Source organism: Rhinoraja longicauda, chromosome 38, assembly GCF_053455715.1.
Source record: "Rhinoraja longicauda isolate Sanriku21f chromosome 38, sRhiLon1.1, whole genome shotgun sequence".
Classification (NCBI taxonomy): domain Eukaryota; kingdom Metazoa; phylum Chordata; class Chondrichthyes; order Rajiformes; family Arhynchobatidae; genus Rhinoraja; species Rhinoraja longicauda.
In genome coordinates this window covers 683,863-709,133 of record NC_135990.1, presented here as the reverse complement: position 1 = coordinate 709,133, position 25,271 = coordinate 683,863, and the positions used below count along the sequence as shown (strand labels likewise).

General features: G+C 46.3%; 2 protein-coding genes across 5 annotated transcripts in view; one reads left to right on the top strand and one right to left on the bottom strand.

The window, feature by feature from the left end:
• The window catches only part of LOC144610852 (chondroitin sulfate proteoglycan 4-like), a 91,470-nt gene extending 75,346 nt beyond the window's left edge, over positions 1 to 16,124 (bottom strand). The window contains exons 1-2 of the mRNA XM_078429823.1: positions 16,104 to 16,124; positions 15,846 to 16,041 (exon numbers count right to left, since the gene is read on the bottom strand). Coding sequence (XP_078285949.1) covers positions 15,846 to 16,041; positions 16,104 to 16,124 — 217 coding nt within the window. The remainder of the gene's footprint in view (positions 1 to 15,845; positions 16,042 to 16,103) is intronic.
• LOC144610827 (E3 ubiquitin-protein ligase ARIH1) overlaps positions 15,983 to 25,271 on the top strand; it is a 59,342-nt gene continuing 50,053 nt past the window's right edge. For all 4 annotated transcript variants that reach the window (XM_078429756.1, XM_078429755.1, XM_078429754.1 and 1 more), the window contains exon 1: positions 15,983 to 16,413. In XM_078429756.1, coding sequence (XP_078285882.1) covers positions 16,123 to 16,413 — 291 coding nt within the window. In that variant the 5' untranslated portion in view covers positions 15,983 to 16,122. The remainder of the gene's footprint in view (positions 16,414 to 25,271) is intronic.

Genomic DNA, 25,271 nt, shown 5'->3' with positions numbered 1-25,271 from the left:
ATCAGCCCCAGTCTCCCGTTTAAAATGTCCAAACTGCAGCTCTTTGGTTTGGTGTTGATTGCAGAATGAGGGAAAACTTCTCAAATCTTACAGTCCCTCCTGTTGATTTGCATAACCCCAGCTTATCGAATCAATTAAATAATGTGGTCGAGCAATGTTTTCCCGATTCTCCACATCCAGACCCCTGAGGTTTTAACTAACTAGTGCTCCATTGCGAACATACAGTCCCCATCTTTCAGGCTGACCTATACTGTCCGTGTCCCGGGCAAAACTATATTACAACGTTTACATTTTGTACATTCCTTCATAATCACACTTTATACAATTTTGAAAAAACATTTTGTACATTCCTTCATAATCACACTTTATACAATTTTGAAAAAAACCCAATGCAAATCACAGTTCACACAGTTCACAAGCTGCACGTCTTCCTAGCAGCTTGCGGCTGGGTCCTGCTCGCCCACCCGCACGTCAGCGATACCTCAAACCCCACATACACATATAGATCCCCTCATCCGGTTCCCACCATTTGTCCCAACACACACTCAACTGTTCTTTAGTCCCAGAAATAGTCCTGTGAGTGTCGTTGTCAAGTCTCTCCCACTCAACAGTGGAGTTGGCCATTGTCCTGCTCGTTTTCCTCAGCCACCACCGCCTGCTCGCGGGGACCTTCCCCGTGCATACCAGGCAGATCCTTTTGCCAACGGTGGCGCTGATCTTTTGGGCGATGATCTTGACTCTCGGGCACAATAACGAAGTGTCCCGATAAGCAAAGCCTGAGGCGCTGGAATACTCTGAAGAGTTCGATCCCAGCCACCCCGGCCACCGGCCTTCATGGAAGTGAACTGCGGTCTCCTCCGCTTCTCTCCTTCCAGTCCCATCGGTCGCGATGGGAGCCGTGTCCCCGGAGCAGCCGTAAATGATGTCCTTGGTGCGACCCCGATAGACCCACCCACATCCGATCGCCGTGGCAACGATCCACCATACGAGTGCCTCCTTCCACTCCAGAAAAACAGATAAAATATGGTATAGCCAGCCTCTTGGGGAGCGTTTAGCTTTGTTAACGCCTCTGCGGGCGGATCTCTTGACCCCCAGCCTGCACCCCACACCCACACATCCTGGACGCATCAACTTTATTTACAACTATCCCCACAAAACTTATCTATATTACCTAATCCTTATCTATCTAAAATATAATACAGCGCCGCCTTCCCAGGGCGGCTCAGCTAATCCCTGTCAGGGCTGCAGCGGGTCGTCTCCTGCGGCTGCACCACGCTGTCTCCCACCTTTGATCCTCCGCAGCCTGTCGCTGCCTGGCGGGGGCTAAACCTCCTCTGAAACGTTAGCTCCCTCCTCCTCACTTGGCTCCGGTACCTCGGGGCGTGATTGACCTCTGGCCAAAACTTTCTAGGTTGGGGTTCCCTGCTAGACCTACGGAGTCACCTTAGGCACTGCCCCCTGGACAGCCTGGCTGAGGACCGGTTCCTGCCGTGCCGCAGCTCGGGTAACCCCCGCAGCTGCCGACCCTGGCCCCTCCTCACCCAGCTCTGCCCCCTTGGTGCTGGGTATACCCGCGGCATCCGGCCTCACCCTGCCTGTACCTACAGGTGGTGAGCCTCCGCCCGCTACCCCCGCCCGCTACCCCCGCCTTCCTGGTGCTTGAGTCGAGGACGTTACTGTCGTCCCTCTCCGACTCCTCCTCCTCCGTAATGGGATCCAGCCCCTGGTCGAGCTGATCAGGCTCTTCCTCATCTGAATCCCACCCAAAACGCGACTCTCCATTCCTGGAGAATGTCCTCCCCCCTCTCGCAGGCAACCTTGCCTGTCTGCGTGACCTGCCTCATCCTTGGCTGTGAGTCCCCACTCACAGGGCTGGCCCCTGTGCTTGACCCCTGTGCTCCAGGCTTATAACTACCTACCCTACCACAATCGTGTTTGTGGGTCGCAAACGCGTTCAGGTTGTTCCCCACACACTCTTGCAGTTCGGCGGGGACCTCCGCCACCATGCGCTCGAGGTCGTAACCCTCGGGCGGCTTCATGGTGCACAGAGTCCCTTTCCCCTCTTTTCCCCTAATCCCCATCCCACCCCCTGCTGTCCATTTCATCAGGATACACTCCTATGTGGTGCGGAGTACTCCCAAATGAATGGACAGCGGGATGGAACGCGCGCCAGCCTGTTCCTTCCCTGTGAACCCCGCCAGTGCGAAAGGGACCCCCGTGGACAGTCAAAGGGTTCCTCTGTGTGGACCACGGTGCATGAAGCCCCCGTGTCCAACAGATAATTGCCTCTTTGCCTCTCCACTACCATCTCCACAAGCGGCCTCTTCCACGCATCGTAGCGGCGAGGACACAGATAGGCGGGCTGCGCGGGCTGATGTCATTGGGGAATGTCCAGTGCCCCCCCCGCACCCGGGGAGCCGGTAGCGACTGCCACCTTCCCCTGTGCGGCCATAAGGGACCGCATTACCTCGATCATCGTTTCGATGATCTCGGGCTTAGCTGGGACATCGGCGCGCAGGGTGGTGCCAACCCTATCTTCCTTGGTGGGGGCCCTGCAATCCTTCCGCCAGTGCCCCACCTTACCGCACCTGAAACACTTGGACTGTGCGGTAGGGTTACCCTCCTGTCGCCACTCCTTTTGGGCCGGTGTAGTAGCCTCCGCCGCGTGCACCTTCCCTTTTGCGAGTCGGGTAGACGTGCTCCGGATGTTACTATACCCTACCGTGAGACGGTCCAAAACCGTCTCCTCCGTGCTATTTGCGGGATCAAACCAGGCTTTCGCCTGTTCCCTGACGGCTGCCAGGCTGTTTGACACCAAACATCGGAGTCACTGGGCTCTCCCATTCCCGACCAGGTCATCCCGCGCGGGGATGTGCGGGCGTCTGCTCTGATACACTGTCCACAGTCGCGCCGCAAAAACCTTTGGGGTTCTCCCTCCATCTGGAGGGTCCTCCCCAATCGGGCAAATGGACCCTCATCGCCCATCCCCAAAACTTCCAGGACCTCGTCCCGTAGATCGTAGGTCCTGGTCCCTCTTTTACTCTCATCTGAGAGGCATTGGAGGATCGAGCTGTCCAGGGAGAACAGCAACAATTTTGCCCGTTCTCCCTCGTCGCAACCGTTGATTGCGGCGGTTTGCTCTATCTCCCTGAAATGCAGCGAAGGGTCCCCTGATTCGGACAATTTTGCTACACGCCCGATCATAGCTCTTAACTGCTGGGAGCTGTGGGGCACCACGATCTCGCTCTGAATGGGTCCGGCGTCCCCATTCAGCGCGGTGGGTCCCCGTCTGGTTTCCAGGACCGGGCACATGGACGCCGGTGCCGAGTCCTCGACCGGGAGCTCCTCTCTCTCTCTCTCTCCCCTACACTACCCCTTTCCCAGGATGCCTCGTAGCTAGGGGAATTGTGGAGTCTGGGGGCCGAAGCCACCACGGTCTTTCTGGGGACCGGAACCAGGACCTTCGCAACCGCCAGCGACTGGCTCGCTGGGGGGTTCATTAGATAGACCAGCCCTTTTACTTTATTTAAAGCACTCCGCAGACCCTCTATCTCCTGCAGGCAGGCCCCGTGGTCGGCCCCTTCCGACCTGTCCTCCAAAACCATTTTGTAGGCTGCCCTAATCCCCTTGAGGTTCTCTTCCTGGGTCTCCAGCTGGTGGCTCAGGGAAGCGCACTGCTCCCTGAGCTTGCCCTTTCTGCGCATGGCCTCAGTGATCTGGCACTCCATCAGCTCTACCCTGGCTTCGTGGCGGTTGGTCACGACCCGGCGCTCCTTGTATAAAGAATCCAGAGCCTCAATCAATTGGTTCCCACCCGCAGCCTTCTCCTCTACCTCCTCCTGAAGGTCCCTGATCTGGGCTGCCTGTGCCACAACCACGCGGTCCAAAAGCTGGACCTGCTTTTTATAGCAGGTCAGCCAGACCGCCTTTTCTACAGATTTCTTGTGGGCTTTACTGGCCGTCCACCGGATCGCTGCATCCAGTGGGCGCTTGTCCTCTAACAAACCACACATCCATTGTTTGGTGATATTCACCTTGCTAAAAACATAGTCCGCAATGCGCTCGTCCATTACATCCCTAGTTTTAAAATCCTTTTCTGGTACACTATCGTCCTGCTGCCAGTGTCCCTTCGTGGTCGCCATTATCTGTAAGGGGTTTCTGCGCCGAGCTTTCGCCCGACCTAAGGTCCCCGTGCCTTGCTCTGATCCCTTGACCAGGCCGCGCACACTGGTTCCCCGTGAGTGGTTCGACCCACTCACCCCCTACGGTTCTAGACACTGGACTTAGATGCAGGAGCGTTTATAGTGCAGAAAAATTCAACCAGACCAGATTTGAAGACCAGGGTTTAAATGGAAAAGGCTTTTATTGAGCGCTTGGGACTATTGTCCATGAATACTTATACAGTTCTATAAGACATATCTATAAGACACATACCGAATTACATGAATACTTTTGACTATGAATCATAAAACGCACAGTTCTACAAGACATATACATGAATACCTTTTACTCTGAATTCTAAAACGCAGTTCTACAAGACATATACACGACTGTAAGATGGGGAACGTACGACACATCGCAAAATTGACCAACACATATTCCTTTACACACCCACGTTTATTCAAACCACCCTCCCCTCTACACTAAACTATGTCCAGGATATGCAGGATCGGGGTACATGCTCACCATGGGGCTATTACTGGGGTTACTAGCTGTTCGTGGTGCTTCTCCGCTGCTTTCCGTGAGGGTCGTGCTTGTCCCCTGAGTTTCTTCCTTCCGTTTCTTGCGTTCCTTGCAGGTTTTCTTGCAGTATTTCTTCTCGAGTTGCGTGCCGGTTCCTCTCTCTTGCACTTCGCTTCTTCTTGCCTGTCTTTTCTTCCTCCTGCATCCGTTTGACTTGAGTTTAAAACCCAAAAGTCGTGGCCAGTTATACTATTCTGACCCGTCCTATCTCCCGCCAGATCTTAGGATCTCTTTGTTTAAAAGATATGTATTGAGTTTTCTCTCTGATCTGCGCTTATGTCCGGGGGTACCGGGGATGGCCAGACGGTGTTAATTGGTATTTCGTTGCGAGGTGATGGGTTTAACTGGTTTCCCATCACCTACCAGGTAGTTTTCTATGGGCTATTGTGCCCCCTTAACGAGATTAACTGTGTAGGTCGGCTTGGGGCATTGTGAGTTTGCTGATGTCAGCGCCCCAGTGTCTGGACTTCGACCTGGTTTCGCAGGTTTCTGCATGGCCAATACCCATCCATTGTTCTGGCCGTGGCTTTGCAGAAACCTAGAGACTGGGCTGTAAGGTTTTTACTTTTGTGGCTGGTCACGAGGTCCTGCAGCCATCTTAGGACCCACAGATTGTGACATCCCTTGGTAAACTGACCGCAGCCTTTCTCCGCTATCAGCCCCAGTCTCCCGTTTAAAATGTCCAAACTGCAGCTCTTTGGTTTGGTGTTGATTGCAGAATGAGGGAAAACTTTTCAAATCTTACACCAGTGTGTCATGGAGGGGGTGAGCTGTATTGTCCAGGATGCTCTGCAGTTTGAGGAGCATCCTCCCCTCCAAGAACACCTCCCATTAATCCAACTCCGCCCCTAGGACGGAGCCAGCCTTCCTGATGAGTTTGTTAATTCTATTGGCGTCCACTGCCTTCGCCCTGCGGACCCAGCACATGGCAACGAAGATAATGGCACTGGCTACCACTGATTGGTAGAACATCTGCATCATTTAACTGCAGACGATGGAAGGAGCAGAGCCTTCCCAAAAAGTACAACCGGCTCTGTCCCTTCTTGTCCAGGGTCTCAACGTTCCTGGACCAGTCCAGTTTACTGTCCAGGTACACTCCAAGGTATTTGTGCTTCCTGGTAAACTGTACATCCACACCATTGATGGAGATGGACGTTCCTCTCCTCCTAAAGTCCACCATTAACTCCTTAGTCTTGTCGGTGATGAGCTGCAGGTAATTCAGCCCACCCCACTCAAAAAAGTAATTGACTACACCTCTGTATTCAGCTTCCCTGATGCAGCCCATAATTGCAGTGTCATCTGAATTACACTGATCGGGGTGGTGGTGCATGCAGATTCAACTGTTGCACACAAAAGGGAATGGCATAGGTTGGTGAGACTGAACATTGATAAACATTCACTCATTCCAAAGAGATGGCCACTGACAGAGTGTGGATGTATTTGTTATCTTTCAGAATTTTTTATTCTAGAATGTTTCCTGCAGACTGGAGGGTAGCAAATTGTGACTACCACTATATAACATATATCATTTTTTTGGGAAGATGCTGGAATCCATAATGAAGTGTGTAAGCACAGATGATTTAAGACACGATAATAGGATAATTAGTATAGATTTATTAAAGGAAATGCCAGTGTGCCTAATCTATTGGAGTTCTTTGAGAATATTACGAGTAGAGTAGTAGTAACCAATGGATGTTGTGTATTTAGACTTTCATAAAGCTTTCAGTAAGGAAGCGCTCGGCAGTTGGAATATGGGCAATGTACTAAAATCATAAGACTTTGGAGCAGAATCAGGCCAGTCGGACCATTTAGTCTGCTCTGCCATTCAATCATGGTTGATCTATTTTTCCCTCTCAACCCCATTCTTCTGCCTTCTCCCAATAGCCTTTTGACACCCTTACTAATCAAGAACCTATCAATCTCCACTTTAAAAATCCCCTTTGACTTCACCTCTACCGTCATCTATGGCAATGAATTCCACAGAATTACCATCTTGGCATAGATTGACAATAGGCTACTGGAGAGAATGCAAAGTGGAGGAATTATCAAATCCTTCTGAGATTGGCAGGCTGTACCAAGGAAACCCCTGAGGGGAGAAAATGGCACACTCCCAGCTTGCTAACTGCGACTTAGTGTATGAAGGAGAATATAAGGAGGCTTCAAGTCTACAAGTCACTGGAAACTAACATGCAGATGTAGCAAGCAATCACAAAGTCAAATGGTGCATTGGTCTTTACTATAGAATGACTTGGGTACAAGAGCAAGGATGAGCCTTGGTGTGCCTACAGCAGCACATTAGTTTGGGCTGTTATCACTGCTCCAGTGATCTGGGTATCCAACTACCAGTCCTCTTTGTGGAGTTTGCACATTCTCTCTGTGACAGTGTTTTCCCCAAATATTCTGGTTCTTCCCACATATTAAGGATGTGATGGTAATTTAACTTTCTGCTATAACTTGCCACGAGTGTGGGTGGGTGGAGAATTGGACAATATAAAAGGGAAGCATCTCAGGAAAATATATAGGGAAATGGGAGAGACAGGCAACATAGATTCAATGGGCTGAATAGCATCCTTCTATGTCATAAGAAGATATGAGAATGTGACTTTGAGAGTATTGTGCACGGTTTTGATTTCCTTTCCTAAAAAATAGGATATGCCAGGCAAAGAGTGAGAGCAAGGAAGATTCACTAGATCAGGATGAGAGGTTTTCGAAATGAGGACAGATTGAATAGTCCAGCCCTGTATTCAATGAGAGGTGGACATAAAATGCTTTAGTAACTCAGCAGGACAGGCAGCTTCTCTGGAGAGAAGGAATGGGTGACGTTTCGGGTTGAGACCCTTTTTCAGACTGATGTCAGGGGGCAGGCAGGACAGAGATAGAATGTAGTCGGAGACAGTAAGACTGGTGAAAGAACTAGGAAGGGGGGAAGGGATGGAGAGAGAGGGAAAGCAAGGGCTATTTGAAGTTCAATGAGAGGTGATTTTTCTGAAACTTAATTTTGAATTGGTGTACAATAAAGCTTGAGTCCATTTTGCCTGTAGATAGATAGAATCCACTTTGCAAGGATATCTTGAAATCTCCTTGAAAATTGCATCATTCCCATTGATTTAAGGGAAACATTATTGGAGCGCCATTGTGGTACATCTGGTAGAGCAGCTGCCTGGGTGAAATTCAGACTAAGTGCTGGTGTCTGTGTGGAGTCCTACCTATGACCCATAGGTGACATCCTGGGTGCTCCAGAATCCTAAAGACGTGCTGGTTGGTTAGTTAACTGGCCACTATAAATTGCCTTCACTGTGCAGGTGAGTGGTAGAATCTGAGGGGAATCGAAAGGAATCAAAAATGGGATTAATGTAAGATTCGTGTAAAATGGGTATTAATTGTTGGTATGAACTTGATGGCCCAAAGGCTTGCCTCCATGCTGTATCTCTCTATGCTTCTATGATCATGTAAAGTGGAGAAGAAACAGAATACCATTGAGTCCCTTCATTCCCTATATCAGAGCACATAAAAACCCAACACAAACATAAGCACACCATCTCTCAAAATAGTAATGTACCTTATTACCAAGATCTACTGTTGCTTCTCACAGTAGATTATTTAAAGATATGCGCTGAAGTAATTTCTCCTCCGAAAAAGAAGATATGCACCTGAATTCCACTTATGTATTTTCAAACTTCTGTCGTGGGCAAACATTCCAAGGTTGTGATGCTGCAGAAATTATTACTCCCTCATTATCAGGCTTCTACCACAATGAGTCAGATCATCCAGTCTGCTCATACTCCCACCAGGGTCTCTAGCCTCCCTCATGTCTCAGAGGTCTCTGACCCCCACCCCCTCTCTGGGCCACTCTCAGAACTTGCAGTCCACCCAATTCATAGTCGGGACTCGGTTGTTTTGGCAGCAGACCTTACATAGAACAGCAGATCACAGGAAAAGGCACTTTGCCCTACATTGTCTGTGCCGAACATGATGCCAATTCATCTTCTCTGCCTATATGTGATTTATATCATTCCATTTTCTGCATACCCATGCGCTTATCTAAAAGCCTTTTACATTTCCCTGTCATATCTGCTTTCACCACTCTCCCTAGCAGCACATTCCAGGCACGCACCACTTTTGTTTTGCATGTCCTTTAAACATTCCCCCTTTCCTTAAAATTATGTCTTATTGTCTTTGATTGAGAGTGATCAGCCATGATCGCATTGAATGGCGGTGCTGGCTCGAAGGGCTGAATGGCCTACTCCTGCACCTATTGTCTATTGTCTATTGTCTATTGACATTTCCCCCCTGAGAGAAAGGTTCTGACTATCTACCATATTTATGCCTCTCATAATTTTATATACTCCTCTCAGGTCTTTCCTCAGACTTCGATGAAAACAATGCAATTTTGCCCAAAGTTTCCTTTTCTCGCTAATAGCCTCTAATCCAGGAAGCATTCTGGTAAACCTCTACTGCTCCCTCTCCAAAGCATTCACATACATTCTGTAATTGGGCGACTAGAACTACACAAAATACCCCAAATGCGGCTTCACTAAAGTTTTATAACGGTGCATCATGACTTCCAACTCCTCTACTCCATTCCCCGAATGATGAAGGCATACTATTCTCCTTCTTTACCACTCTATCCGTTGTCACTTTCAGGGAACTATAATCTCGAATCACAAATCCCTTAGCACTTCAATGCTGGTAAAGATGTTGCCATTAAATGTATACTTTCCCCTTACATTCGACTCCCCACAGTACAACACCTCACACTTGCAAGTCACTCACATCCCTGGAATGGAGTAATTATTTGCAATGCATCAAGGGATGCATAATACAATGAAAGCAATAATTGCTTAGGCAAAGTACTCCAAAGACAGACTTTAATGGGATGTTTTAAATCATCATAAAATCTGTTTAATTCGGTAAATTGCTCACCCCATCTGCTGCAATGAAGATGTTTACTAATCTTTGAAAGTTTCTGCAGTTAGTAAATGTTACCTTTCCACAATTTAGACTTTAGTGTCCAACTCAGTCACAAATTTATGAATTCCATTCAGCAATTAGAGACATGATGTGGAATGTAAATAAGTAGCCACTGGAGGGCAGTAGCTTATCATAAATAACATGAACGGTACACTCCCTCTGCTCCTCCATGGGTCTCCATGGGGGATTGTACTATGTTGCTATGCACAATGTCATTCCGTATGTTTCTGGAGACTCCAGTTTTCGTAACAGTGCTCAAAAGAGATATTCTTTGCCACGTGTTCTGATTGTTGCTCATCCTAGTTGTGTGCTGTACTGGCCCACTCCAAAGCCCCTTCTTCTTATTTCGTGTCCATCATCCACGTTTCAAATGTTGACATCGCTGTCATCGTCCGTCCTGAAAAGGGCGCAAGCTTCCGGCGACAATCAGTCGGAGCCATCACGTTGCAATAGATGATGGTGGTAGCAGAATGAGCTCAGGACACTTCCAGTTTCCAGCCCCGTGACGTGGATGCTTCTGCTATGGGGCCTCCAAAGCCCCACTGGAAAGAACGGAGCTAACTGGGAAAACTTAAGGCACTGGCAACTACTTCACTTTTTTTTCTACACCAGTAATCTTTATTTTAAGTGTCAAGCGTGTTTAATTGTCATTTGTACCGAAAATGATCCAATAAAATTATTTCTTACAGCAGCATAACAGGTCTGAAAACACGGTACTCATATACTAAGCAAATAAATTCAAGAAATTTTTAAAGATAGTACAAAAAATGCCCAAAGTCCCTTGTGCAACCAAGACAGCTTGTAGTTTAGTTGGTGTTTGTAGTGTTCAAGAGCTCGTTCAAGAGTTTGTTTGTAGTGTTCAAGAGCAAATGTTGGGTTAGAACTGGCTTACTGATAAGGACAATATGCGGTGGAAGGACAATATTCAGGCTGTGAGTGCTGGTATTCCGCAGGGATCTGTGCTGGGACATCTGCTGTGTTTTTATATATATGAATGACTTGGATGTAAATGTAGACAGATTGATTCCCATCCCCTCCCCTTTCTGCGTTCCGCAGAGACCGTTCCCTCCGTAACTCCCAGGTCCACTCGTCCCTTCTTACCCAAACCACCCCATCCCCGGGCACTTTCCCCAGCAACCGCAGGAGGTACAACACCTGTCCCTTTACCTCTCCCCTCAACTCCATCCAAGGACCCAAACAGTCTTTCCAGGTGAGACAGAGGTTCACCTGCACCTCCTCCAACCTCATCTATTGTATCCACTGCTCTAGATGTCAACTTATTTACATTGGCGAAACCAAACGCAGGCTCGGCGATCGTTTCGCTCAACACCTTCGCTTCGTTCAGTCCGCCTCAACCAACCTGATCTCCCCGTGGCTGAGCATTTCAACTCCCCCTCCCAGTCTGAACTTTCTGTCATGGGTCTCCTCCAGTGCCATAGTGAGGCCCACCGGAAATTGGAGGAACAGCACCTCATATTTCACTTGGGCAGCTTGCAGCCCAGCGGTATGAACATTGACTTCTCCAACTTTAGATAGTTCCTCTGTCCCTCTCTTCCCCTCCCCTTCCCAGTTCTCCCTCTATCTTCCTGTCTGCACCTATATCCTTCCTTTGTCCCGCCCACCTGACATCAGTCTGAAGAAGGGTCTCGACCCGAAACGTCGCCCATTCCTTCTCTCCTGAGATGCTGCCTGACCTGCTGAGTTACTCCAGCATTTTGTGAAATCGACAGATTGGTTAGTAAGTTTGCAGATGAGACCAAGATTGCTGGGATCGTGGATTGTGAGGAAGTCTGTCAAGGAATACAGCGTAATTTCTGTTTATTATATTGTGTACAGAGTACTGTGTTTACATATTTGGTTGTACTGCTGCAAGTAAGAATGTCCTTGTTGTGTCTGGGACATATGACAATAAAACACTCTTGACTCTTGAGTTGGAGAACTGACACATGGAGTTTAATCCGAGCAAGTGTGAGGTGTTGCACTTTGGACCGTCAAATGTAAGGGGAAAATATACAATCAATGGGATGACCCTTATCAGCATTGATGTAGAGGGATCCTGGTGTCTAAGTCCCAAACTCCCTGAAATGGGCAACACAAGTAGAGTGGTATAGAAGACATATGGTATTCTTGCTTTCATTGGTTAGAGCATTGAATATAAGAATCAGGAAATCATGATGCAGCTTTACAGGGGATATAAGCCACATTTGGAGCATTGTGTGATCTACTGTATCCGCTGTTCCAGGTGTCAACTCCTGTATATCGTCAAAAACAAGCACAGGCTCAGCGATCGTTTCGCTGAACACCTCCGCTCAGTCCGCCTTAATCTACATGATCTCCCAGTTGCTCAGCACTTTAACTCCCCTTCCCAGTCTGACCTTTCAGTCCTGGGCCTCCTCCATTGTCAGTGAGGCCCAGCGCAAATTGAAGGAACAGCACTTCATATCTCGCTTTGGTAGCTTACACCCCAGCGGTATGAACATTGACTTCTCTAACTTCAAATAGCCCTAGCTTTCCCTCTCTCTCCATCCCCTCCCCCTTCCCAGTTCTGCCACCAGTCTGAAGAAGGGTCTCGACCCGAAACGTCTCCCATTCCTTCTCTCCCGAGATGCTGCCTGACCTGCTGAGTTACTCCAGCATTTTGTGAATAAACCAGTCTTACTGTGTCTGACTACATTCTATCTCTGATCCGCCCACTCCCCTGACATCAGTCTGAAGAAGGGACTCGACCCGAAACGTCACCCATTCCTTCTCTCCAGAGATGCTGCCTGTCCCAGCATTTTGTGCTACCAAATGATATTCCATGGTGGTGCCTTGCAAGTCAATTATTTTGCCTCTTATGATTCTGAAAGCTTTACTCATCTTAATGATGATGCACAATGGCGATGGACATGTGTGACCTATAAGATCTACAGAACACACTCAGAAACTTTAACATAAAAATAATTGGCTAAACTGATATTTCCTGCTCAAAAATGCAAACGATTTTACATGTGTTATCATGTTAGAAGTCATAGACCAGCTTTATTGCCACACAAAGGCAACTTAAGACAAGCCCACATTTGCCATGTCTGTAAGTAGCTATAACATTTATATGCAAAACAAAAAGATAATTTTTAAGAACCTTTCTTTATTACAGCTCCAGATACATCCACATTTGTTCACATTGCCACAGGATTTCTGAGACTTGATTGTAGCACAAAAACAAATTGTTTTCATTTCATGGCAGTGGATAACTTTCACAAGATGGAAATAGACTGCACAGGACTGCAATTTTACATCTTGCACTGGGAGGGATAAATCGTGAGTACACTTGAGATTGGAAAAGCGTTAAGCTTTATTTGTTCAGAGGTTCTCTTTCAACATTTCAAATGTTCTCTTTTCTTTCTTTAAAAGTATTGATTTTTACTGGAACATTTGCACAATGATCACTAACTAATCCTCTAAGGTGGAGTTATAGAACCAAGGAAGGGAAGAAAAGTCACAGATGAGCATTTAATGGAGTGAATAAGGTGAAAGTCGAAAATAAAGGAGGTTTTCTTTTACCACAGATGCTGCCTGACCTCAGTATTTTAAGAAAATAACTGCAGATGCTGGTACAAATCGAAGGTATTTATTCACAAAATGCTGGAGTAACTCAGCAGGTCAGGCAGCATCTCAGGAGAGAAGGAATTCTCAGTATTTTAAATACCTTTGGTTTAAGTGGTGGGGAATGTGGAACATTTGGACTTTCAGAACATTTTGATAAGATGATAAAGATATTGTTAAACTAAACTAGAGCAAAGGTAATTGGGATAGAATATTGATATCGATTAAGGAATAATTAAAGGGCCAAAACAGAGAGAATAAATAATCATGTAATTTTCCAGCTAAAACGTGACAATTACAATGCGGCAGGGATTAGTGCATGATCCCCAGCTGCCCAAAATCAGTGTCAATGATTTGATGAAGGGATGAAGTGGAACAAATCCAGGTTAGCTGGTGATCTTAAGATGGGTGCAGAGGATTCAGCGAGGTTTCGGAGGATATAAAAGGGCTAAGTGAATGGTGAGCACAAGACAGATGGAAAACTTTAATCTAAAAAAGTAGGAGATTGCCTACTTTGGGAAAAAAATAACAAAGCAGTATTTTCTAAATGATGAGAGACTGGTAAGTGTTCAAACGAAGACAAAGGATAACTTGGCCTCTATTACAAGATGATTTACAGCAGAGGAAAGACGCTGCAATTATATAGAGACCTGGTGAGTCCACACTTGAAATATTATGTATAGGTCTAGTCTCCCTACCCAAGAAAGGATATAGAGAAAGTGCAGTAAAGGTTCACACAAAATGCTGGAGTAACTCAGCGAGACATGCAGCATCTCTGGAGAGAAGGAATGGGTAAGGGTTCACCAGTAAGGGTTCGCCAGTTTGATGGCAGAATTTCTGAATAAGGAGGAATTAAACAGACTGTGCCTGTAGTCTCTAAGGTTGAGAACAAAATGAGACATCATCCCACTGGAATGTAGAAGACTATTATGGAACTTGTCAAGGTAAGTGATGGGATGATGGTTCCCTTGGCTGCAGTGTCTGAAAACCAGACCTTGACAGCCAATAAAGTTACCATCTTAGAGTACCTCAATTAATATCCATGAATTTATCATTGACCATAAACTTGTCCCAAAATAAAAGGTTGGTTATTCAGGGTAGAATTTATTTATGCAGGACCTTTGCAATTTTGTACCCAAAAAGGCTGTGGAATTTCAATTACTGAATATATTGAAGAAAGAGACCCATATACTTTTGGATACTGAGAGATAGGAGTTTAATTTAGTTTATTATTGTCACGTGTACTGAGGTACAGTGAAAAGCTTTTTGTTGTGTGCTATCCAGTCAGCAAAACGATTATACATGATTACAACCAATCTGTCCACAGTGTACATATACATGATAAAGGGAATAACATTTAGTGCAAGATAATGTCCAGTAAAGTCCGATTACATATAGGCTGAAGGTCTCCAATGAAGCAGATGGCAGGGCCAGGACAGCTCTCTAGTTGGTGATAGGATGGTTCGTCAGGGACAAAACAGTCCCTGATTCCGGAGGTGTGCAATTTCACACTTCTGTACTCTTGTAGGGTGAGACTCATCCTTTACTACGCTGGTGGTATTGCCGAGGCAGCGTGAAGTGTAGATGGAGTCAATGGACGAAAGGTTGGTTTGCGTGATAGTCTGGGCAACGCCAACAATTATTTGTAATTTCTTGCGGTGTATGCAGGTTAATGCAGGAAAGTGGCGAGGAGGTAGAGATGGTGGAAGGGGGGCAAAAGGTTTGCACTGACTTCTATTACATGTTCTTATACCATCACCTGCATGTAGCGTCCCCTTTGTTATTCACTATATTTTTCTTCAGTGTTGCAGTGTCTAATGCCTGGAGTTCCCAACCCAATGGCATTGTTGAAATCCAACACTCCTCACCACCATCTTCTCAAAGCCAATTAGGAATGTGACAACACAGCTTACATTGTAAATCTATAGAAAGTATGGCCATATTCTAAGTAGCACAGAACCATTCGGCATAAACTACCTCAAAGATCACTCTGACATCTCACGACTCCTCATTCATGCCCAACAGATAACCCTTTACTCCAGCACAGTGGATGTCTGCAGCAACTTCAGTCGAAGTTTGCCTGAAAGCTACAAAATGGAAGGAATGTGGACAACTTTGGATCTCATCAGATGACGAACTACGGCCATATTATAGGTTAACATCTATCTACCCGACACACACTGGAATGTACTCATCCCGACGGGTGGATTCGGTTTGTTTCCAGTCGGTGAGAATTATTTTTCCCGTTGAAAGTTTTAAACTTCAATTGGAATTTTGGTGGCGGTTTACCAGAGAAGTTTAGTTGCGAGTAAGATGTGGAAATGAGTCAGGGAGGGCGGTGAGAGGGTGGAGGGTGTGAAGGGATCGAGAGAGAGAGAGAGAGAGAGTACTGACCGGGGACCGAGCCGTGCTGACCGGGCATTCATTCCCTTCTCCTCCTCGACCGGTGCTGGTGAGAGGGTCGAGCTGAGGGAGAGTGAGCGGACGGACAGTGAGTGACTGTGAGGTAGTTTGGATGGGAGACGGACGGACGGACGCTCGCTCACGCCGGCGCCGAGGCCGCGTGCGCTTCCCGCCAAGAGCGTGGAACCGGCGGAGCGGCGAGCGGCAGTTGACGTCACAGAGGGGCACTATGGTGTAGCGGAAGCGGCGCGTCTGAGGGGCGGAAGTGACGGCGGAGGCGGGCGGGCGCGCGCGTCGCCGGGAGAGAGAGCGCGGCCCAGTCCCTTTGTTGCGGTAGCGCTGCCGGGAGGAGTGCGGAGCGGAGCCTGAGGCAGGGACAACCCCACACACCGGCAGCTCACACCCGCCACCGGCGCCACCATGGACTCGGACGAGGGCTACATGTATGACGAGGACGAGTACAGCGAGGAGAGCGAGCCCGAGGACAACTTCGAGATCGGCGAGGTGGAGATGCAGGAACCCGGCCTGGAGCCCGGGCAGGACGGCGACGGGGTTGGCGGTGGCGGCGGCGGCGGCCTGGGAGGCCTGGGCGGGCTGGGAGGCCTGGGCGCCGAGCAGGAAGAAGAGGATTACCGCTATGAGGTGCTGAGCGCCGAGCAGATTGTCCAGCACATGGTGGAGTGCATTCGGGAGGTCAACGAGGTCATCGAGGTAAGCCTTATCCGGCCATCGTACCGGAGGAAAGCCCGAGGAGACAGGCCGCACAGGACCAGGGCCCTGCAGAGTGGAAGGGCGACAGACGTGGGGCTCTGGGGTGCAAGTAGGGGAGTGCGATGCGGATGGGAACGCAGGGGTACATTGGACCATTGCGAGGAGGAGAGAGACGTTGCTGGCCTGTTTGACTGGTTTTCTTGGGATTGTTGCCAGTGGCTCGTTTTCAGCAGGGTCCCAAGAAGGCTTGAAGAGGGTCTGGGCAAATGCCAGAAAGGTATATAGAACATCTATTTTCTTACTAGTTGGGACATATATGGTTGATCTTAGTTTCGTTTAATACGGTGTAGCGTGCATGTGTATGATATTAGGAAATGGAGTGTCATTTGGATGCAGTTTATCTCGTCCATAGGCTTATAGACCATTGAATTTCTGTATTTCCATTGCTTAATGTATTTGGATAAGTTAACTGAAATGTAAGATATAGTCCAATATCTGAAATATAGGCTTTTTCTTTTTGAATTTCAGCATATTTCTACCGTGTCAGCTAAAATTACTGTTTAGTTGGGCAGGCTTAAGCTAGCAGCCAGACAAACTCCTATTTATTGATTGGCCAGATCTTTTAGTTTATTTTATTCGTACTGTCCTTGTTGCCTCAATCAGACATTTCATCTGAAAAGTACAAATGGCCAAGCAGAATCAAGAATGTCTTAAATATTGGGAAAGGGATGCAACCAATATAATTTAATGCCTGACAATCAGCCTACATTTTCGGTAAACTCCTAGTTTAAAAGTTTTTTTAGGTACGTGAAGAGGAAAAAAATAGTCAAGGCAAATGTGGGTCCCTTGAAGACAGAAGCAGGGGAATTTATTATGGGGAACAAAGAAATGGCAGACGAGTTAAACCGTTACTTTGGATCTGTCTTCACTGAGGAAGATACACACAATCTCCCAAATGTTCTAGGGGCCGGAGAACCTAGGGTGATGGAGGAACTGAAGGAAATCCACATTAGGCAGGAAATGGTTTTGGGTAGACTGATGGGACTGAAGGCTGATAAATCCCCAGGGCCTCATGGTCTGCATCCCAGGCCAGGGTACTTAAGGAGGTGGCTCTAGAAATAGTGGAAGCATTGGAGATCATTTTTCAATGTTCTATAGATTCAGGATCAGTTCCTGTGGATTGGAGGATAGCAAATGTTATCCCACTTTTTAAGAAAGGAGGGAGAGAGAAAACGGGTAATTATAGACCAGTTAGTCTGACATCAGTGGTGGGGAAGATGCTGGAGTCAATTATAAAAGACGAAATTGCTGAGCATTTGGATAGCAGTAACAGGATCATTCCGAGTCAGCATGGATTTACGAAGGGGAAATCATGCTTGACAAATCTACTGGAATTTTTTGAGGATGTAACTAGGAAAATTGACAGGGGAGAGTCAGTGGATGTGGTGAACCTCGACTTTCAGAAAGCCTTCGACAAGGTCCCACATAGGAGATTAGTGGGCAAAATTAGAGCACATGGTATTGGGGGTAGGGTACTGACATGGATAGAAAATTGGTTGACAGACAGAAAGCAAAGAGTGGGGATAAATGGGTCCCTTTCGGAATGGCAGGCAGTGACCAGTGGGGTACTGCAAGGTTCGGTGCTGGGACCCCAGCTATTTACGATATACATTAATGACTTGGATGAAGGGATTTAAAGTACCATTAGCAAATTTGCAGATGATACTAAGCTGGGGGGTAGTGTGAATTGTGAGGAAGATGCAATAAGGCTGCAGGGTGACTTGGACAGGTTGTGTGAGTGGGCGGATATATGGCAGATGCAGTTTAATGTAGATAAGTGTGAGGTTATTCACTTTGGAAGTAAGAATAGAAAGGCAGATTATTATCTGAATGGTGTCAAGTTAGGAAGAGGGGATGTTCAACGAGATCTGGGTGTCCTAGTGCATCAGTCACTGAAAGGAATCATGCAGGTACAGCAGGCAGTGAAGAAAGCCAATGGAATGTTGGCCTTCATAACAAGAGGAGTTGAGTATAGGAGCAAAGAGGTCCTTCTACAGTTGTACCGGGCCCTGGTGAGACCGCACCTGGAGTACTGTGTGCAGTTTTGGTCTCCAAATTTGAGGAAGCGTAGGTTTGAGGAAGCGTGCAGCATAGGTTCACTAGGTTAAACCCGGAATGGCGGGACTGTCGTATGATGAAAGGCTGGAGCAATTAGGCTTGTATACACTGGAATTTAGAAGGATGAGGGGGGATCTTATTGAAACATATAAGATAATTAGGGGATTGGACAAATTAGAGGCAGGAAACATGTTCCCAATATTGGGGGAGTCCAGAACAAGGGGCCACAGTTTAAGAATAAGGGGTAGGCCATTTAGAACGGAGATGAGGAAGAACTTTTTCAGTCAGAGAGTGGTGAAGGTGTGGAATTCTCTGCCTCAGAGGCAGTGGAGGCCAATTCGTTGGATGCTTTCAAGAGAGAGCTGGATAGAGCTCTTAAGGATAGCGGAGTGAGGGGGTATGGGGAGAAGGCAGGAACGGGGTACTGATTGAGATTGATCAGCCATGATCGCATTGAATGGCGGTGCTGGCTTGAAGGGCTGAATGGCCTACTCCTGCACCTATTGTCTATTGTAAACAAAAATTAAGCTGGCAGCTTGTCCTTAGTCTTGGAAGAAGTTTGTTAAAGGCACTGCCTGGGGTACATATTTTAACAGTGATATTTAATAAAAATTGTGCATGATATTTGAATGTGTCAGTTCCACATTCCTCCATCCCTTTGTGACTATTAATCTATTTACCTTCAACTGTTTCTCTCTCCACAGTTGATGCAGATGAGTATTTTCTTAATTCCAACATTAAGGTTCATTGATATTTATTTATTTGTCCTCACCTTCCACCCCATCAGCTGTCACATACAGCATATAATCATCCAACACTTTTGCCACCTCCAACGGGATCCCACTAATGGGCACATCTTCCCATCTCCACCCCTTTCTACTTTCTGCAGAAATCGTTCCCTCCGCAACTCCCTGGTCAACTCGTTCCCACCCAAACCACCCCTTCCCCAGGTACTTTCCCCTGCAACCGCAGGAGATGCAACACCTGTCCCTTTACCTCCCCCCTCGACTCCATCCAAGGACCCTGGCAGTCTATTCTTGTGAGGCAGACGTTCACTTGCACCTGCTCCAACCTCATCTACTGTATCCGCTGTTCCAGATATTGGCAAGACCAAGTGTAGGCTTGGTGATCATTTCGCTGAACACCTCCGCTCAGTCCGCCTTAACCCACCTGATCTCCCGGTTGCTCAGCACTTTAACTCCCCCTCCCATTCGGACCTTTCTGTCCTGAACCATTGTCAGAGTGCTTGTCCATAACACCCATTAATGTGGCTATTAATTGCAATATTACTGTGCTTATTGCCCTGATGCCTGCTAGTTCAACACAAGTTTGATATAAACCTGGGATTTCCCTAGTCTCTGAATTTTCTTCCACAAGCTGAATTCGCCTCTGGGATGGGCTGTGTAGATTTACTCCCCAAGTTCCAATTCAAGTAAACTATTCTTCCTCCCTGCGATTTTGTAGAGTTGTGTTGCAACAAAAAGGACACTTCAGCCCTTCATATTCATGCTGATGACAGTTTCCCCTGTCTACACTAATTAGATTTACCCACATTAGATGTATATGCTTCTACCATTCCGCCAGTCTGAATACCTCTTCAAAATAGTGATTGTATCTGATTTCATCACTACCTCGGGCAATGAGTTCCAGATATCAACCAGTCTAAAAATCCCCATTAAAACTCGTTCGTCCCACCGTAAACCTAATTTGTCCATCTAGACGATTTCCTGGTGAATGTACTCACTTCAGGGCAACCACATTTTTCCTAGTGTGGCAACCAGAACTGCACACGGTACTCCAAGTGCAGCCTAAATATGTAAAATTGCCACATACCATCCCAATTGCTCTCCAAAATCTGGAGTGTATCATCATTCTCTACTGTATAATTCCATCTATGTTGATGCAAATGGGAACCCTACACACTTGCATCTGTTCCATATTTCGCCATGGAGGAGACAACACAAAAGCAACATCAAAGCTGTGACTAGCCTAATACTCATTCACTGTCGAACAAATCGGACTTAGCTTTGAGTATTGATATGCAAACATTGTTTTTGATTCTACACTGATAACCTCAGAACCTGAATTGCATAGCTAATGGGGAAAGTGCATATCTCTCATTTGGAGGGGCGAAAGAAAGATGTCAATATATGGTGACATTTTGCCAGCAGCCAGGCAGAATAATGTTAAATATACCTGTTTTAAACGTGAATCAATGTACCTCGTTTTAAACAATGAATCAATTAACATGCTTCTTCTGGACCATCTAAATTATTATTGGTACTATTGCCGAATGGACACAGATCCTGACTCCATGACACAGGCACACTAAGTACAGTACATGGAAGTGCAGTGGATGCTTCCATTGTGACTGGAAACATGGATTGGACGTTGGCATCAGGAACAGGAAGTGGTAGTGCAATTTGTCCAACTCTTGCTTCCCCCAACTGGAATATTGATTATTGAAGTGCCATCCCATCTACCTCCCAAGGGAATTTGTCATCACCATGACTGCTGCCTATCTCCTGCCCTGGGCAGATATTTAGCTAGCACTTGAGCAATTATATACCGTAGTCAACAGGCACAAGACCGTGAACCCCGACACCTTATCTATCAAAGCCAAGGATTTCAACAAGGCTATCTTGCAGAAGATGCTTCCAAACTACCATCAACATGCGTCCTGCAGCACCAGAAGATCAGATACTCTAAATCAATTCCACTTCACTGACAGTGATGTTTGTCGCACCAAGCCTCACCCGCTCTTTAGAAAACCAGATCACCTGGCTTTGCTCCTTCCTGTGTATGACTGGCGACTGAAGAGTCCAGTTCTGGTGAGGAGAATTGCTGGTCATTGGAAAGCCGAGGAACAACTTCACGGCTGCTTGAACTTGGTAGATCGGGCAATATCGAAGGAATTGGCAACAGACTTTAATAAATATATCCCAGTTATTGCTGACTTCAGAAGGAAGTGTGTGGATGAGTCTGTTCCTTCCAAAACCATCCGAGCTTTCCGTAGCCAGGTCCCTTGGATGAACCAGGAAATATGAACCGAGGGCCAGATCTGTGGCGTTCAAGTCAGATGATGCTGAGTCATTCATGGTCTAGGAGGCCACCAAGAATGCAAAGAGCCACTTCTAGGCTAAACTGAGGGTCAGATAGATGCTCGGTAACATGGCAGGGCTTGCTACAAGATTAAAGTAAATGGCTGAAGTGACAGATGCACCACTCTCAGGTGAGCTCCATGCTTTCAATGCTTGCTTCGAAACGGAGAACAACAACGTACCTTCACGGGCCCCCATGACCCCCAATTACCCTGTGATTTCATTCTCTGAGGCCGACACCAGAAGAACCTTCACGAGGAAAGCATCTGGCCTGATGTCGTCCTTGGCTGCATTCTCATAATCGGTGCAGACCAATTGGCTGTAGTTTTCATCTTCATCTTCAACCTCTTCGTACAGCACCTACTTTAAAAGGGCATCTATAATGTCAGTGCCCAAGAAGTGACATGCCTCAACGACTATTGATTAGTGGTACTTGTGGTCATTATGATGAAGTACTTGGAGATGTTGGTTATGACACAAATCAACACCTGCCTCAGTAATGACCTGGACCCACTACTATTTGCCTAATGCTACAAGTTAACAGCGGGTGCAATCTCCACTCTGCGCTGGACCATTTGGACAATAGGAACAAGTACATCGGTTTGTTCATCAGCATTCAAGACTTTTGCCCCTTCCAAACTCACTGTCTGTAACCCGGGGAACTTAGTCTCCACTCATGCAACTGGACCTTCATCTTGCTTATCAGCAGACCAGCAGTGCAGATTGACATCATGAGCACAGGGTACCTCAGGGCTGTGTAGTCGATCCCATGCTCCTCTCTGTACCCATGACTGCATAGCCAGGTACAGCTTCTCACTATCTAAAAATTTGCTGAGCAATACAGGTTTCGGTGTACACGAGTACGGGAAGGATCTGGTTGATCTGGTTGAGAGGTACGAAATCCAGCTCTGAACTTTAGCAAGACCATAGAGCTTATTGTTAACTTCAGCAAGGGGAAACTGCGGGTCCATGTACTTGTTTGGTAGATCGGGCATTGGTTGGATGGTGGTAAAAAAAGTTAAAAGATTCAGGTTCCTGGGCATATTTATCTTTCAGGATCTGTCCTGAACCAAGCATTTTAATGTCATCATCATAAGGAAAGCTTCCTCAAATTCCTCTATCAAACTTGTACCGTTAGTTTCACTTTCAAGAATAGCTTCTCTCCATCAACCTTGAGGTTCGTGAAACACCCTGCTCAACCCTGACCGCAACCATACCTCAGCAATGAACCACTACAGACTTTGCACTATGATTATGCTTTACATGCTTGTTGCACTAACATGTCTGCATAACATGGAACAACTGAGGATTTATTGCATTTTGTTGCTTCTGCGTTTAATGTACCTGTAAAGCTGCAGCAAGCACAAATTTTATTCTGCTTCATATCTGGTGCATATGACACACAGCCACTCTGGATAGGGCTTCATTCTAGAGTCTTGTGGTTGCACACTCTGATTCAGTGTCAGCCTGCCTCCAGTGATATTCTTGTTGTTATCCTTAACATGACCGATGGATAACTGTGACTAGTTGATGTTTTTATTTTTCAACTAACTGAGTTCTGGATATTTCGGAATATCTTACACTTTCCTTCAGAATTAATTGATATCTCAAATGTAACACTGCCTTTTTTTCAGTTTCAAATATACCTTATTCAAAACAATGCAAACAAAATGAAGAGTGTTGAAACCATTATTTTCATCTAAATCTTGTTATTTCTGTTAGCCTGGCAATTTTGCATATATGACCTTGAGCAAATAGTTCAATAGATTTTAACAAACATTCCCACTAATTAGTGTGGACTGGCAGATTGGACCAATGTTGAGTCCATCCCCATGGAGCCTTTTGCATTGACTGACCCTCAGCACTTTGCTCTAGAATGCCATTTTTGACAGGAGCAGGATAAGCTTCATCACACACGATGCTGGCAATGCTTCTGGGCAGGCTTAAAAGTACTATTGAAGCCAGACCATTGCCATGTTGCCCAGTGTGGATGATCATACCTTTGTGTGAGATGCTGCTCAGCATTACACTTTACTTTCGAGCATGTCTCAATGAGAAACCTTCAGACTTCTGTTGCTTTTTGTTTTCTCCTGGTGATTGTGGAAACCACAACTTCTGCTCAGCAGATCCTGTCATTTGTGCCCGGGTGGGGCTGTTTGCTCATGAATCATGTTATGGGTGGCCAGTTTTCATGGCAGCAAAGCCTTTCCCCAACACGTTGTCTTTTGTGTGCTTGGCCTTTTTGTCCCAGCTATCAACTTGTCCTTAAAATGGTGAACAGTCACCATTTCAACTTGCATTTGTCTGCAGAGTATTTTTTTCTCTGCGCATATAAACTGTAAATAGGTTTCAACTTTCATTTTGCTGTTGCTTAATTTGTGGCTGAGCCATATCCACAAGCTTCACAAATCATTTTTTTTCTTGGAACAGTTGAGAGCACGCATCTATATCTAGTGTGTGTTATAGCTGTCCTTAAGAAAGTTTGTGCTTGAGGTTTAATTGTAACACTGAAATAATGGAAAGCGCTCGAAATACCCAGCAGGTCAGGCAGTACAAGAGGAGTGAGAAACTGTTTACGTTGCAGATCAATGAGATGTTTTCAGAGCTGGGACTTTAGAGATAACAAAGTTTAAGATGCAGACAAGGGGTGGGAAGAATAGAGAACCAGAAGGGATGCTTTTGATAGGATGAAGGCACATGAGTGAATGACCAAAGGGGTAAATGTACAACCTTAACGTCAGGGTCAGGTGAGAGGAGATGCAAACGGGAGACGTGGATTAATCAGTTGGCAAGTAATGAAAAGTGGGTGCTAGAATTGTGGAATGGAGTACAGGAGATGTTGAATTAATTGCTCATTTCTAAATGTATCCAGTCAGGAATGGGATACTGTCGGTTATCGTTCAGTTTTTTTGGAAATGTGTCAGAGGTCATGGTCAGAGTGGGATGAAGGATTAAAGTGAGAGGCAGCTGGAAGCTTTGAGTCATTCATTGGTGGTCCAGAGGAGTCCTGCTGTTTGTTCTTTCCCCCACGTGGAGACCACACCCTGAGCAGTGAATGCTGGATATTAAAGTAGGAAATTATTGATTCTCTACACCACGCATGGAAAGGGATAATTGTATGAAGGTGCATAAAAAGGTTGGGGTGGATGTGGCTACATGGATTTTGGTTGATACTAAGGTAGCTTAGCTGTAGTGCATGTTTCCATAACACAAATTAGACATAATGCAAGTGATGAAGTGGGGAACACTATTTGCCTCATGCAGTCTGAATTGGCTATGATGTGATTTCGGTCAGGACCACGAGAACAATTTTGGAAACAGACAAGCAGAAATACAAATGTCGGATTTAAATAGTATAAGAAAGGAAACTGTTTCCCTGCAGTAAGCAAACTCCATTGGAATATAGTTATTGTCCTGTAGCAGAACTACCTGTACTTGAATAAGAAAATATTATATCTTATCTGATAAATTGGACCATCCTACTATTTAAGAAAATAGGGATTTGCCGCTCAAGCTCAGGGTACTCGTGGGGAAATGGGTTTTGTAATGGTTTCCACCCACTCATTTGTTCTCTGCACTGTACATTATAAGGGCTGCAAGGTTTTTGTGGCTGTTTGGTTTTATCTATTCATATTTGTA